The 17808-nt window shown below is 35.1% G+C and overlaps 1 protein-coding gene across 1 annotated transcript; it reads right to left on the reverse strand.

Annotated features, from left to right (window-relative positions):
* Positions 1 to 2029: 2029 nt before the first annotated feature.
* LOC137397507 (frizzled-1-like) lies at positions 2030 to 11329 on the reverse strand. The gene is made up of 4 exons (XM_068083798.1): positions 10873 to 11329; positions 10133 to 10270; positions 4641 to 4815; positions 2030 to 2486 (listed from the first exon to the last, which is right to left on the reverse strand). The coding sequence occupies exons 1-4, from the start codon at positions 11327 to 11329 to the stop codon at positions 2429 to 2431; spliced, it is 828 nt and encodes a 275-aa protein (XP_067939899.1). The 3' UTR covers positions 2030 to 2428.
* Between the last annotated feature and the right edge of the window lie 6479 nt (positions 11330 to 17808).

Genomic DNA, 17808 nt, shown 5'->3' on the forward strand with positions numbered 1-17808 from the left:
CGTTTGAAGTATGTGTAACCCCTAGGAGTTGTGCTACCAATGAGTAGGCAAGCACTGTCTGTCAAATCAGAGGTTGGTTCATTGTATTTATCTCTAGCATTTATATTAGTCTCCATACACTCAGCCGTTGAGGTTCAAAAAGTTTAGCTTGAATTCTCAGCACAATAAGGATGTTCAGGCCAACATGGTTACTATATAGGATTGTTATTCTGTAGTAACAACAGCCCTCAAAATAAAGAAGCGCATGAACTCTCGAACAATTAGTCATGTATTGGGTGATAGAAGGCTAAGCATCATGTGCGCAGCAACGTCATTTGCTACCACACAGTCATTAGTCTATGTGGATAACTACAGGCTATATGACAAGTACTGTCTTCACAGCTCTATGAAGGAAAGAGAAACCAGGGCAGACCCAGACTGATATGCAAAGATGTAGCAAACCGTAACATGAATTTTAGTATACTAGGCTTCATATGTTTGTTTGGATTTGTAGACTTTACACTGCATCATTTTGAAAAAAGTTTTTGGTGCTAAATTTGGCATTCTAAAAGTAGCTGAAGCGAAACGTTCTTAGCTAAAGTTTTTGCTGACTGACTATGCATGAAGACCAAAGTTTTGATATAGCTTTGCTTCTAAAATTTTTATACTTTTGGTATGGGAGTCATTGGAACATTTCATCCTTTAAAGATGATCTCGGTAGAACCTAGGTGTATGTATAAGATTCTATTGACATTAGTAATAATCAACAAATGATTTTTTGTCACATGACAGAACAAGAATCAGATGACAGAAGAAGGTGTAAAACAGAGCTAAATCATAAGACAAGCATCATTGAAAGGACAGATCGCAGGAGAACTGTTAGCCAACAGGCGGTACACACGCTTACATTATGTGCGAGTAAAATTACAGTTGAACCTTTAATTGCGAAAGATCATGGATGCAAAATTTCTAAGTTATGAAAAGTATTTTAATAAATATAACGCTCCGAATAAAGAAAGATGCTTTTAAACACGAAAGACCGGGCAGAAGTAGATGGCAGCTCAGTTTATAAGAGTCGCATATGAACTGCTCTGGCATTGGCTGACACTCAATGACTTCCTTTCTCTCTTCTCTGTTGACCAACGCCTATTATTTAAGGTATAAAAGCTGTTCATAGTTTTATTCGTTATTTCTCTGCTTTTTTCAAATATGTATTTTATCTATTTATTATGCAATAATCCGGTTTTAACACGTATTTGTTACAAATTTTAACCTTTATTTATAGTTTATAAAATCATTGCGTGCAAGTTTGGCGGGACTTGCAATGAGTCAGGGTATTTAAATGGTAAAATGCATTATGGTATAAAAACTTTTCTACATACAAAGGTTTGACTGAATCAAAACTACCTAGTTAATTGGTGTGTTTAGCCTGAGCACCAGGTTGTTTACTATATACTACTGATTTTAACGCGACAAAGAGGTTTCTATAATATTATAACTAATCAACACAAGGGACTCATGCTATTAATCAGAAAGCTAGTGTTGGAAAACCTTTGCTCTAATTCCTGGGTGCACATTTATTAGTATAGTGCTGAGGCTATGAATATAACCAGCCTTGTTCAGATATTGATTAAATGAAAAGGTTCAGAGGCTCAAATTCATGTTACTAGCGACGTTAGATCAGATCTCTAGCATTGAGTAATCACGTCTGTCAACTGATGCATAGCCTTAAAACTTCCTTTGTCTAGCCCAACAGTGCGAGTGGAAGTTATTAATTTAGAGCTCATTATTTTACATTGATAGTATCTAGCCTGCCTTTCTTGATATCTTTCTCGCACGATTTTCTTTAAATGCCGGTGTTGATTGTCTAAAAAAACATTTTCAAATCAATTTCTAAGCACCTATATCTACTTTTGCTATTTTGTGCAAAATTTTAAAATGTGTGTATTATTTATTTGTGCTGAAACAAATAATTTTGGTCATATTATATTTTTGTTGTTTTTTAAACGTATAAAAGTAAACTATATAGACAATACCATTAATATGATGCTTAGACTGTTGCAAAATATTTATTAATAGATTCATGTATATGCCAGAGCTAAATGCGCAGACAATGTACTCATATACTTCAATGTAGTATAATGCATCTTATTTAAAACAAATACAAAATTATATTAATAAACAATACTTATAAGCTTATGCCAGATGGAAGTACAGAGAAAGGAATTTGGTTCCTTGTGTATAGGCAGCCGGGCATGGTCAAAGCTTAACTTAACAGTTAACACTGTAACAACAATATGTTATACGTCATTCCTTAGAATTGAAAGATTTGAGAATAATCTACAATAAGTGAAATATTGCATATGATTTATGGCACAGGTTTGTGTGCCAAGAACTGCATAATCTAATTCAGCCATTTCAAAGTTATAAATTGTATATTTCTTGTCTTTTATACCTGTACTATGCGTACCATTTGTCCATTCTTGCTGACTTTGGGAAAACTGAAACTGCAACAGACGAAAAGAAAAGTAAAGATTAAATGAATTTAAAAAATCCATTAGTGTTTTAACATAGACTCTGCGTTGATCATGACAAGGCAACTCCTGTGATATGATATAAAGTAGATGCTCCTATAACGTATACCTCCTATAACTTAAAATCCAGATAACGTAAAGAATCTAATTGAAATTTTTGCTTTGTACTATGTAAAATATCCCATTTAACGTAAAGTTTCAAGTCGGTGCGAATTCTAGAACTTGATTCGAATGACAAAAATCTCGAAAGTAGCCTTAAAATATCCCTTTTTCTTCTGCAGCACTTGAGGGAGAAAATGACATATACAGTCATCTTTATTTATATATTTGAGTACCTTGACAATTTAGTTCGCCGTGAGAGATAGTCAGTTGTGTCAATCAAGCACGTAGAATAAGTAGCTGCGCAAATATTCAGAAATCCTTAAAAGCGATCGATTAGTAAACACGTTACAGAGTTAGTATGCCAAGCAGAATGTGACAAGTTGTAGTCACGTCGACAGCTATATTTTATCTTTAAATCAAAACCTCAGCAAATGATAGATGCATGGTCAGACAGACATTACTCTTTTACGTATAATAAATATATATTTTTGTTTTACTTTATTTTAGACATACAAAATGTTTTTATTATTTTGCCTTTGCAGAATAGACCTCGCTTTCTATAAAAGTAAAAGGATACATGTAAATTTATATCAAAATTTTGCGCTCTCCTTAACTTATTGTAAAATTACCGCAGTCATGGACCAAGCAGACATAAAAGAGAGTGGATTTGTTAATGCAAACCAATAATAATAATAAACAATAATAATACTCCAGTTACTGTACAGTCATTAATTTAATATGTTAAGTCTCGTCTTTTTCTTTTATGAAGAGCCAAAGATTTGAGTTTGAGAAGATCTTAGAACATATTAGAAAATTTTTATGTACTTTACTGTTTGTATAACATTACATTCTAATAACACAGACCTTCCCAGAACGAGTTATTTACGTTGTAGGAGCGTCTACTGTATATGATATGCTGTTCGTAACACAAAAGTGTTAGTGCAGTTATTACTGTTAGTACCATTGTGTACAGTAAGACTATTAGCATTATCACTACCAATACACCGCTGCTATTACTATAGCTACTATTACTAGCAACACTACTATTTACTGCCAACACACAAGTATTGCTCCAGCAACTAATACTGTGATCGAATACTGCTCCTGTAACTAATACTGCCAAATAAGGTAACACCCCGGCAGAACTCACGGTTTATTTGTGACAACAACCTTTTTAACTCCCTGAAATATTATGCCTAGCAGCTTCTGACCCTTTTTGGAGAAAGGCCATTTTTTTTAAAACTGGATATAATAATATATATATAATAATATATATTATATAATAATGCGTGACATAAAATTAAAATACTAGAATATCAATAACCCAGCTGAGAATCAACAAGCACCCGACCTTGACCTGTTGTAGCAAAACAATTACTCATGCCAGTCACTCACTATTGAGCAGGTTCACTTGCATTTATATATATTTCTATCACTATAAAGAGTTGGCTATTTTACGTTTGAATTAAAAAGTAATTCTACCACTAAACATAAATAAGATAAAGTAAACTCAAAGCTACGACATAACTCTAGATTGATAGTAACAAGTAGAGTAATTGTTTAGACTAAAACTTATCTGGAAAATCAAATATGTCTTCACTACAAATCTGTTTTGCAGTCTTGAAACATATTTATACAGAAAAAAATCGACTTTGCAGATAAGCTTTACTCTAATATATATTAATATATTTATACATTTAAATATGTATATATTTACATATTTATATACGTTTATCTATATATGTTTACGTTATTATACTATTACATTTTTATTCATTTGTAAATTTATGCAACAAGGACACTTTTTAGCAGAAGTTGCAGCCTTCACACAATGGTTGCAAGAGAAAGCATTCTTTTTGATGATGGTGAAAAGTTCTATTTACCGAGCCCAATTGGAGCCGTTGTAAAAAGTGCATCACAGAACTGCTAGCGACTAAACAGCTTGGTTTTAAAGCATTTGCCATAATCAAAAAGCACACTGTCTAAACAGAAGAGCGAGTACTTTGTGGTGAGCAAGAGACTTACAGTTCTTTTGATCCTGAAATGATACTTAGCGCCATCCTTCGCTTTATCTTAATTCTCTTGTTCAGCTCCTTTTTTTGCTTTCTCGAAGAAGCCTGTGCGGTGAGATTTGTGAGCCAAAACACCTCCATTCTCTTGCCTTCACAGGTAACTTGAGGTTGCCAGTAGACACTGCACACTACAAACACAAGTTGTTTGAGAAAATCAAGTCTGAAGCTGTCTGAAGCTACTGTTAGAAGTTAAGAAAAGATATTGCATTATATGGGGTTTGAACTAACAGCATTCAGCTCCATTGCTCAGCACACCACCACCTGCATTAATCGTCCGCCTTTCACGATTTAAGTGTTGTACATTTTCTATAATGTGTTGTCCAGTCTTTATAATGTATTGTCCCTTTAATAAGAAAGGGAGGAGAGTGGGAGAAAGAGAGAGGGAGAGAGAGAGGGAGAGAGAGGGAGAGAGAGTAGAAGAGAGAGAGGGAAAAAGTGGAAAGGAGAGGAGGGAGAGAGGAATAGGGAGGGAGGAGAGTGGGAGTGGGAAAGAGAAAGGTAGGGAAGAGATGGAGAGAGAAGGGAGAGATTACACTAGGTGACACTCAAAATATCCACGTTCTGCAGAATACACTGTACAGTCAGAATACCATGTTGATAAGTGTTTTATCCTAGAACACATTGAAAAATTGACAAAACTCTCACTTTCTAAACTCACAGTTGATAGAGCACTGCCATGGCACAAGCTGCTATAAAACTAGTTGAGGCAATGCAGGGGTCTCAAATATTTATGGATATTTCATGTTTTAAGCAAAAATAATTCAAAACTTAGATTATAACAAATGTGTTCAGTTTATGTTAAATTCTTCTATTGGATTGATTCATCAGTCTTAATAGAGCAATTACCATGTCTGTCATAGTTAACCCATAACAGACTAGAGAGGATAACTCCAAGTTCACTAGTAGACCAGCAACTAAATGAATACACATAACCCACTACATGATAAATAGTTCTTAGACATTTAGTCAGAGGTTTATCTTTAGTTTATGCATAAAAAATACAATAGCACCTCATTTGATGCAAAATAGTACAGGAACCCAATTTTAATGCTCTATGCAAACATAACAGAACGCTGGCCGTATAGCAAATGTGTTCAGTCTATGCTAACAATGTTCTATTGGATTCATTTGAGGGCTCTTGATAGATCAAATATTACCAAAAGCAGCATGGGAAAGATAACTCCAGAATTGTGAATACACTTTGGACTAAATGAATACTTGATGATATACTTTATGGATATTTCATCACAAAGGCCCATTTATGTTACGCACAGAAAACCCAAACCAGCCATTTGTTCACCTGTCATCCTTATGTTGGCTGAATGCCTTGTTCAGTTTATAACTAAACAATATGTGAGTTTGAGCCGGTTTGAACCAGATTTTTCCGGTTGAGTATTCTCGTAAGGTAAATGAAAAACCATATTTAGATGATGAGTCGACTTGAGAATGTAGATTCACAAAGTTTATTGTTAAGAGCAATAAATTCTACTTTTGGGATTACTACTTTTGGTTGCATATTCAGCAACCAGTTCTGACAAAGAGCCAAGTGCTAGAACATGTGTTCAATACTCTGCTCCAGTTTCGCAGGCCATACATATACTCATAATTTACCATTGCATATTATTATCAGTTTATCTTTTGTCATATTATTTATGGTATACGCATTGATTATAATCTAGTTCCAAGATATGTGACAATTGATTTATTTGTGTTGCAAAAAAGAGCATTTTGATTAATTGCAAATCTAAATCCTATTCCATCATATCATATTATAAATTATGATTTATTAATTGATTCATGATTAATAAATCAATAAAATAAATTTAATTACAATGAATTACTTGATAACAGTGATTTATCAAACTAGAATTACCCAAACAAGAATGTGGTAGACTGCAATTCTGAATCACATAGTAGACCTCACTTTGACAGTTGGTAGGTAACATTCGATAGCAGGTGATGTGTGATGGCATATGGCAGCAGGTGATGTATCGTGACAGGTGACATATGGTGGCAGGTGACATATCGTGACAAGTGACATATGCTGGCAGATGACATATTGTGGCAGGTGACATATCGTGGCAGGTGAAATATAATAGCAGGTGACATATGGTGGCAGGTGAAATATAATAGCAGGTGACATATGGTAGCATATGACATATGGATTTAAATTGGATGCTATAGTAGCACACTATATTTTCATAAAAAATGAGTTTCAACTTATAGATAGCAAAGTCTTAATACTGCCTTGTTTGACCTTCATAGATCAGAGTCATAGTTGTGTACAAGCATTATTTGTGTGTAAGCAATATCAATGTCTCATTTTTGTTACATGTATCTACATGTAGATTGGGCACCAAAGCAAACAATTTTTTGTGAATCATCAATCACTAAACAGCTGGCGGGTGAAACTGTTTGGGTCTGTTTTCTTCATCGCAATGGCTTGTTATGAAGATAGTAAAGCCTGGGGCCATATCTTGCTTTGCCAAAAAAAATTGACAGCCATAAATAGTTAAACCAAAATCGTTAAACATAACTGTCAAAACAAGACAGCAAGAGCTGTTAGGTTTATGCTTCAAACATTGCTTTTATGGTTCACATCTGTTTACTAAACAGGCTGCAGGGAGACCTATGACTAACACCAACCTTTGCTTTTAATATGAGACAACATTAAACATATCAAATACACACATGTAGATATCTTGCACTACACAGGGTGGTGTAGTTTACATCTTAGTCGCTCTACCTACAAACACATACAGCGAAACCACAACACACAAAGTGAAACTACAACGCACAAAGTGAAACTACAACACACAAAGTGAAACCACAACACACAAAGTTAAACTCTGTTACTCATTGCCTTGTACCATGCATTTCCAAACTAGCACAAGTTGTAACAAGTATTCCTATAGTAATACAATGCATTTTACTCAATTTGTTTCAGAATCAAAAGCTATAATTAGTACTTGAAGAAACCTAGAGCATTAAATCAATAAATCTATCAAATCAATAAGTTAAATCAATGAAGTATGTAAAATTATATAAAATAATAAATGTAAAACCAAATTTATATATAAAAAGTAAGTTTGTAAAGTAATGCTATAAATAATAAATAACATATAAATTATGATATAAAAAGTAAACATGAAATACAAATATAATTATTTGTATTTCTAAAGTAATGCTATAACTAATAAATAACATGTAAAATGTATTATAAAAGATACACATGAAATATAAGTGTAAAATACATTTACAAAATATAACTATAAAGTATAGACCTAAATAATACTATGTAATAACGTTTTTCTTTAAAGATGTATGAACGGGAGTGATGGCTCGGCAATGTTCAGATTCAGTAGCAAAGTGATTAATAGAAGTATCCAACTTCTTGTAACCTACACTAGATAAAGACTAATCTTAGACTAATCTAGTTAACTTAGTCTATGTATTTTTATTGCTTCAAAACTTGGCTTTTAATTTCTACCAGCATTTTTATTTTTATGTGCAAAATTGCAATGCTTTGAAAAATTTTAGATATAGCACGTTGCAAATTACTTTGTATGCAATGACAAATAATTATTCATATTTTACATCATATCTAAGAGTGGTCTACAGCCAAACCTCTAAAAATCACACATGATTAATGCTAAAGATGTTTTTATTGGATCTAATTATGGGTAATCTTTTTATCAACAAAAAGAGAGGGTAACTCCAAGTTTATAAATAACAAACGAATGCTTGTCGCGCTGCCTTATTTAAAGATGAACGTTTTGACATAGTGTATCTCTTGTAATATCTGAAACTTGAACAAAAAATGAGAGAGACTTCTAAGAAAAACACGTAGAACTAAAGGCAACTAAAATAGTTGTGCTTAGGCGGCCATTCTGAGGCGAAGCCTTGAACAAAACAAAAAACAGACAGAGCTTCAGCAGAGTTAACATAGAGTACGTAAACTAACTTATAATGTGTGAGCTCTGAATTACCATCACTGATTTATGTTTTTGCGCCGCTTTAAGTTGTTTCAGACTTCTGTCTTTGGAATTTTTCTGTTTTTTCTTTAGACAGTCACTTCTGTATGGCTTTGTGAACTTGTTAAAAAACATGATCTGAAGATGTTTGCGTTTTATTTTCTATAAGTTCTTTTAATTTTAATCCAAATCTTGTTTTTCCTCATACTGGTGCCAATCACATTTTTCCCATAACTGTAAAACTAAAAAGGACACGATGAAGTACTATTTAATACTTTAGTAATTAAATTTGCTATAGTATTTTACTTATTTTTATCAATGCAATTTACCCACTAGTACTTTCTTCTAGGCCCACCCACAAAATGGAAATTTCAGCCAAACAGGAACTGGGTTTTTTAAGTATGTACCCTAAATTTAATACTTGAAAGCGCTTTAACTTTTGTTTAACCTTTGACAAATACTATATTCCTACATGTAAGTACATATACATGTTTCTATATACCTGACATAAAGTACTTGTATAGTACATTGTGTATACAATACTGAAATCCATAGGAGATTAATAAGATTTGAATGGAGGAACATGACAAGGGTGAGAATCAAAGAGGCTAAGTCAATGATGAATATTCTTGAGCCAATCAGCATCAAGATTACAAATGGATAAAAAGCATTAATTGGAGATACTGTAAATAAAGGAGTAGAGATGGTTAAATTCTATTTAATAGCTGAGAAGCAGTATCAAGCTATTCATTGTAAAAATGATGTTTTGTTGATGACATCAACTAGCTCATTGCTAGGGAACTTTTTTGTCAATTGACTGCTATCTCGTTAATGTCTAAAGGCTGATTCTGGCTATATCGCTGTATGTAGGAGTTGTCCTCTCTACGATTATTGGTTGACCATGTGCACCGTCATGCGATGGCATTGTCGAAGCAACGCGAAGACGTCAGGAAAATTGCAGTTGTCAAACATTTCCAATAGTTCGCTGACCATCCACGACAGCCTTCTGTGATGGTGGTTAGCCATCGAGGACAGCTTGATCTATATTTTCATCCATGACAGCTTCTGCTGGGCTAGTATTTCGTCATTTTTGCAAACATATTGTATAATGGTAACGCTATGCCGCGGATTATTTGTCAATGTAAAGGCAGATGGGTTTGTGATAGTGTGAACAATGATATTACAAGCGATCACCAAAGTATTGTGGGATCATCGCCGACATATGGCAATATAGTCTGAACCAGCCTTTAGAGATGACGCCGATTGCGTATTACTATACTCATACAAATGAGGGCCATTGAAAACACACAATGGAGCAAATCCGTGGTAGATAATGCCACAAAGTGACTAATGTATTTCAGAAAATTTGGAAGTGTAAGAGTGATTGTAGAACTAAGTGAGACTCTGCTATTAACTATCGAGATTTACAGCAAGAATTGGTATTCAGACTGCGATCTGATTGAGCACTTACCTCCTGCACAGATATCATCAAACTGTTCTCTGTTGGCGACAGCTGATTGATAAATCAGGTTTCGTCTTTTTTTACTTTTATCGTATTGAGTGCAGTTAGCTTTGTAGCGAGCTCGAAAAGCCAAGAGTTTATCTGAAACTAAAATCATTGAAGAATAGCACAATAAAAGAGTCATAACATTAAAAAAGTTTACGTTTAGCAGCTTTTTCGATATAAAATAGATTGAAAAATGATTGTTTTGCATACATACCTGCCAACTCTCACGCACTGGGCATGAGACTCACGCAATCACCCAAAGAAAAAATGAAAATGCGTGAAAAATGCGTGAGATTTTTGCCCCAATTTCCACAATTTTATATATACTATCATTAATACATCAATTGCCCCAAAACCAAATCTCACGCACTGCCCCACTCTTGGGTTGGCAGGTCTGTTTGAATATGGTTAAAGACTAACTTGTTATTTTTTAGCATTTTTCATACCACAAACGTTTCAACTTTCCCAGTTGTCCAATGTAAGAATATCGCGAAGAAATGTTTTTTTTTGTGGTAAATCTATAACACTTCTGGGAACATAAAGTTCCCAATCACCCTGCCAAATGTCTGTCTGTGCAGCCAGCCTTTAGTATAACTGCCAAAACAGCTTTCTGCAACAAATAACGAGTAATGAAAATTGTCTTTGACTGAGCAGCTAGAGAAATTTCTGGCATGCGCTCAACAGCTAGCAGTCTCTCAACATACCTGTAGTCCCTGGAGAAGTAGTCATTTCTTGTGTGATCGTAACAGTCGACGGAGTTTGTGCCGGTATGCAAACGCCTTCAGTCTCTTCGGGAAATCTTTCGCAAGAAAAGTTTTCTGGCCACTCAAATCCAAATCTTTCCAATAGACTACCACAACCGGACTGAACTGCCTCACAAGAGTTCCGACAGGGAGGGATTGGATGTTCAAATATAGTGCAAGGAGAAAAAAAAAGTGTGCAAAAAAATGACAACGAACTTGGCGAACAGTCGATCTTTAGCAGCGGAGTGAACGGAAGAAATTCTCTTTTTGCCTCATCTTGTGTTTCGTGGCCCAGATTGTTTGGGTAAGAAGTCTGGTTGTTGCCTAAACTCAAACATGAATCAACCTCGATCTTTTCACAGGGCTGGCCTAGGGCAGTTCCGCAAAAAAATGATAACATGAATAGAAGTCTCGCCATACTGACTACTAGTAGCAGTGTGATTGGCAGCGACGCTTAAATAACAGCCACACTGCTATTCGCTGACCCTAGGCGCCCTTATTCATCCAACCCTAACACATATCAGCCCACCTCAATTACACATGAATCGAGAAAGAGATTGGCAAAGTTTCAAACCAAATATCTGTTGCAAGCATTTAGTTACAACACCACTCAAGGTCAACCCTTTCTAACCATACACCGATATTTTTAGAGATTGATGATCGAGTGTTCCTAGCAAGAAGGCAGAGTATCAGAAAAGAAGGGTTCATGTTGCCCAACGCACATCTGTTTACTGATTCATGAAGTTTCCATATAGCGGTAGGGTAGCGCATGGCATTGCAATGCTATCATGGAAACAGCCGGATCACTTTCATTTTGTCATGATTCGGTGTCACTGTTTGGGAGCGAACACCCGTGTGATGCAGCATCTTTGTGCAAGGGAAGTGGCCTAACGACCCACGGTATTGCACCTGTGTGTGCGCACAAGTTTTGTTTTCTTGTTGCTTTATATGTAAAGTTTTTGGTGTTAGAACCTAAGAAAAAAATTACTTTTCCAAATAACGTCAATAGTCACACTTCTTGCCTGACTTAGTTATGGCACCGGCTATAGCGTTCGAGTTGCAAGATTACGCATCTCTATGGACAACCATTTCAGTTTGGATTCGCTCATGATTGTTGGAATAAATCGTTAAATATAGCCTCAGGTACTTTGCCATAGATGTTGCAAATGGTTTAGAAATAGATCAGCTGGAACTTGTCCCACTGTTTTCTTTGAAATGTCATGTAAACAAATGAGTACCTGATGCCAATGAGACCATATGTTTATTGCTTATGACAATATGCACAACTGTTCTGTTGATGCCATTTGTGGAGAAGTCTGGGCAGGTGATTTCCTTCTGAGCAGTTTAGCTGCAATGAGTTTGGTGGACTTTAATTGTGAACATCAGAAACAATTGCAAGTGATAGAAAAATACAGATACTTTCTGATAGCATCCACTAAAATTTGATGTGAGTGATCCGTTAAGGGTCGCGCTGGCGTGTCTGCCAAAGCAACGCCTTCTTAGGGCACAGTCTGAACCAAAGCAAACAAAATCACAAGATTGAGGCCAAATGTCAACTGACACATTTTTTTTGCATTCAGCGTCAAATCTGAACCAACTCTCCCGCATAAAGTGACTATTGCCTCGTTAACAACAAGTTAGTGAGAGTTGAACAAAAATCTTAGCACCTTTTAGACACTAATATACCTAAATATTAGCAGTATGAAATATTTTTGTTCAAAGTATGAGAGCTACGGCATTTGTTGTTTATGTCAGCTGAATACTTTTAATCCTATGGGTGCCAGTTTCATATTTCTGCATAATTGCTGACATGACCCGAGTGCCAAATTTCACATTTCTGCAAATTACAAAGGCTCAGAATCGATGAAACTTAACAAGCGGTGAGTGAGCAAAATATATTTACAAAATATCTGCAAACTTGATATAATTATTCCCTGTAGAAACATATTTAGATTGCTAATGAAGCAGTTTTATACAGTTAGGACAAGTAGGCCTACATGTATTTAATTAATCTGTAGTGGTAAACGAAATGGCTAACAGCAAAATAGGACCCATTTAATTGGTGCTTTGCAAACACTGTTTAAATATTTACTAACACTTGCAACACTTTGTGACAACTCCCTTAACCCAAGAGAGTCCATCACACTACAACGCTCTATAAATCTATAAAATATTAAAAGGAAAGGCTATATTGCTTGGTAATTAATTGCCTTCCTCACTAATAGAAAAATGGTGTCTTGCAAAAGCCAATGATCCGCAACCATTCGTTTTTATTAACAAGACTATGTCTTTGCATAGTGTTTTATGTGTGATATTGTTACAATGTCTTTCACCTTAAATTAAAAACTGTTCTTTGTGGGAGCACTCATTGCAGTTAATTTTAGAAAGTTTCTGTAATCGATAATCATATTTTGAATGGTACATATTTCTTTGATAGTCAATCTTACATTTCTTCTGAGCTCCACTTCCGGTTTGTTTTATATTCCTATTGCATTGTATAACTTTATACTAACTTATTCTAGCTCCTCCACACTACTTTCACATCATCTTAACACTTGTAGCAGCAAAATGAAACAGCTAGCATTTATGAAATATGAACTAGAGGCCAGACAGTTGTATTCATATTTTTAAAAACAAGCTCTTTTGTATTCAGCATCATTTGGTTCGCTATAAGGTCACACAAGACAGGTACTATTATTCATATCATGTTGTTGAAAAGGTTCTAATAATATGTTGTTAACTTGGGATAGAAAAAATAATAGTAGTGCAAAAGCTGAAACAAATTGTTGTTTTCAAAATGTTTAAAAATGTTCAAGTTTAAAAATTGCATCATCATAGTTTTTTACACACCGAGTAATGGGGCAGTCAAAGAATTAATCACACAAAGAACAAGGCACCAGTTGGCATGTGGTTTAGTAAAACTGTCACATTTCCTTTACATGAGGTTTAGGGCGTATCCACATAATAACATGTTTTTGTTTGAGAACCCCATTCAGATAATGCCAGTCTACAAAAAACAGTCCCATGATTTGTGCATCTGCAAGTTTATGCAATCTTCTCTTTGGTTTGATGATTATTCCAGATTAGCATCAAACCTGATGTTGCCCAGGACTTTTTACAGTCTTAATCATTTAATAATTTCTACACAGCTTTCACAACAATCTATGCACGCGAATGTACATTCTTGAGTGTGTGATCAGATAGGTGTTTAGGGGCTGGTTCTCATAACGCAGATGGAGTTTTAAAACGTTTTTGGCTACCTGGCGAAAAGCATGAAGCAAAATATGCTTCATGTTCAGTATAATGCAACTATGCTGCAGGCATATTATGCCTGTGGAGGTGAAATCAGCCAAAAATGTTGAAAACGCGTAGTGTTGAGGTGTACTACAGACACACACATGCACACAAATACAAACGCGCACACACGCATACATGCAGACATACACTCCTGTGCACACACGCACACATAATCACAAAAAAGGTATTTGCTAATAGAGATGAGCTTTAGTGAATTCCCTGAGTGTTTACATCCAGTAAAAACATTCACTGCTGACTATCATGTGATTCTCAATAAAAATTCTTTACCAATATTTTCCAGACTTTCTTGATTTAAATAAAAGACAACTAAATGTTTTTAAATAAAGCTTTTTGTAAAATTTGTTAGCAATATATTGTTGCAGTCAATGTTCCCTCTAAGCATGGTCTGTGAGCAAATTCGCACACCCCTCTGCATGTCTGCGCACAAAATAGCTGAGCTGCACATAAAGTAAAAATGCATCCAGTATTGAAAATAAACACATAGTTAATTCGGTATTATGCAACATGTGATTAGCTGTCCCAGGTTGTTATTTGATACAGTCCACTCACTCATTCACATCACTACGTTCTTTACTGGCTGTTGCACTTGTGTGTTTCTGACCCCCTGGTGTTGTAAGCAGAGAGGCGTGTTCGCTGTTGAGGCTGCGGACTTAGGCAAGGTATTCTTTACTCATCATAATAATGGCAAAACGAATGAGCACATCCAGTTACCAAGTAAAGAAGAAATGTAGTTCTTTAAGATGGAATAGCTGTCAGAGTATTTGCAAGCTGAAGACAAACCAGTGAAACTTGATGAAAATTTTCTTTTTCGAGTGAGAAAGGTCTACTCTGTAAAATGCGTTGCGGAACTAAAGCAGAAAGCGAGTTTTGGGAGGGTAAACGTGGGGAGCAAAAATGGGGCCACCAACCTGGGCAAAGTTTACAGCCACTGGAGAGTAGAAAAAGACATGGAGAAAACAAAGTAAAATTTAAGTTCTCAATCAGTTTGGAGCGCAATTTTAATTTGTTAAAAATAATTATTATTAAACATAATTTGTGTAGATGTTAATAAAACAGTGTAGTGCAATATTTTACAGATATAGTTCATTAAAGTTTTATGAATTACAACACACGTCGTTGTGCAACACGTTAATATTACTAGAAATTCCACTGTCATACAGCCCACGACCAAAGAGATGGCCAGAGATATTGGCAAAAAAATAAAGGGTACTGATGGTTGAGAAATGCAATATTAGCAATCAAATGGCTCTGCAGTGCAATAGGATAACTGCAATGGTAGCTGTAATGTACTGGGTGTGGGTGTTATTATATACAACAATAAGCAATAATGAATGGAAAAGATGTTTATATTTTCCCCCTGCAATAGGAGAAATGCAATATTGGCCAATATTAGAAGTAAAATGCACTGATATTCTTAGAATAATCAATTTTATTAATATAGTAATAATAGAAAACCAATACACAATTTTGTTTACATTTCAAAACGTCATAGGTAGCAATATCGAGAAGTTGTGGTATTTATATAGGTTTTTAGAAAATTTATTTAAAAAGTGTTTGGTCATGACAAACAAAAACAATGAAAGGAAAATATTACACGTTTATATCTCTCCCTTGCAATAGGAGAAATGCAATGTTGGCCAATATTATAAGTAAAATGCACTGATATTATTAAAATAACCAATATTGTTAATATAGTAATACAGCAATAATAGAAAACCTATGAGCGTTCACGCGTCTCGAAGATTTCTGCAAACTGCAGCAAAATAAAAGCTGTTATAAAAGTGTTATAAAGCTGTAGGCCTAATTTACTGTAATGTATGTAAACTATGTACTATACACAGTTTGAAAGTTGGTTGCGTTGAATGTAGAATGGTTTTGATAAGCGATCTTTAACAGAAAGCCAGTAGGAGCATTCACGCGTATAAAACTGCAGCAAAATAAAAAAAAAATGTTATCGTCATAAACGGGCGTTGTAGTTCGGCCCTAGCTGGTACGTAAGTTGTAAAGAATTTCGGCTAACGTTTTAAATAATGAAACCTTCGGTGATTGGACAAAAAACATAGGCTGATAAACGGTGTACCACAATTTCGTACCTGTAAATCGGTCTACGCCTCAAACGGTCTACGTTTATTACAAAAACCTTCGAATAAATTCAATTACAAGTAAACAGCACCATAGACTGGTGAAATGAACACGGTTTTCTCGTGAAAAACGCACTACTAAATAGTTCTACAATCGGTCGCACGGCTTTATTGGCGTTTCAATTTTCGGTCTTAACTTTTATTAAACCGAGCTTTTCAAGCTTTTTGTGACAATTTTCGTTCAAATAAATCTGTCTATTTGTGTATAATCCGATCAGATGGGTAAGTTTAAAGATAATACCGACGGTTTACAAAGACTTGGTAACATATTTAAATAAGTTTAAATGTGTTTTGTATCGTTATTATACTTTAACGACTTTACATTCCAATGCCTAAATTTTTTGATGAAATTTCTAGCCAAGGGTTCGTCTCATTGTTGATGAATAATTTTCGCAAGTTGTGTGCACATGCGTTTATCATAAAAACTCGCACACATCGCTCCGCTCGTTTGCTCGTGGGATAACTTTTTTTCTGAAATATTTACAGGTTTAAATCCTTCCAAAGCAAGAGCTACTCAGAATAAGGACCCTTACACTGTGGAAGAAGCAAACAGGTTCATCTGAATAATAAAGAATAAGGTGAAATTGCAATACTCATTCACATCTGTGCTTATCTGGTGTAGTTTACCAAGACATTTGTGTGTATTGATCAGTAACTTCTGTAATATCAGTTAATGTTATAGAACAAATAGTAATTAAAATTGTGTAGCCTATGTATTTCTTCAATGGGCAGCGTTACGTAAGGGGACTTCCAGACTACAGTTGATCCATCAAACCTAGTGAACAGCAGCACTCTCTCAAAGATCACAGTAGGACACTGTCACATTGCAGTTCCTGCTTTGCCATAGTTCATACAAACCATTGTTAAAACAACTATGTTAATATGCTTCACCTTTAGTTACATGGCTTTTGAGTTTTTCACCAAAAGTGGAAAAATGCACTGAACAAAGAAGTAATTTGATAGAAACTATGGTTGTAATGTTATTGTTTTGTTTAAAGCATGCAACTTGATGTGTATGACAAATATGATACCGCGTGAGTGCAATTTGCATGGGGCTGTTGCTCATAGTTGTTCATGGGGTGTTTGTGTATTTGCTCGGACACAAAAAATTAGAAGAAACATTGGTTGCAAGCTTGGTTAAACCAACTTAGTTGGTAAGAACAGCCAATCAGGTAGATCAGAAATGGTAATGGTCATTCCAGGTAAAGAAGTGGTCATGAGAGAATAGGATTAATTCAGTATATGAGCTCTTTATTTGGCAGCTATTACTACAGACAAGCAGTCTAATGTAATCTACAAAATATTTGACATGGCTTGGTGTTTTTCTCATCCCAGCAGCGCCTTGTTGATAAAAATGTATTTCTCAATGCTAGTGTAATTGGAGTCGCCTGTATGTTGTTGTTATCATGAGTCAGCAAGTTTAGGGTCAGCTGTCTAA

The sequence above is a fragment of the Watersipora subatra genome, chromosome 5 (genome assembly GCF_963576615.1).
Source record: "Watersipora subatra chromosome 5, tzWatSuba1.1, whole genome shotgun sequence".
In the NCBI taxonomy this organism is placed as follows: domain Eukaryota; kingdom Metazoa; phylum Bryozoa; class Gymnolaemata; order Cheilostomatida; family Watersiporidae; genus Watersipora; species Watersipora subatra.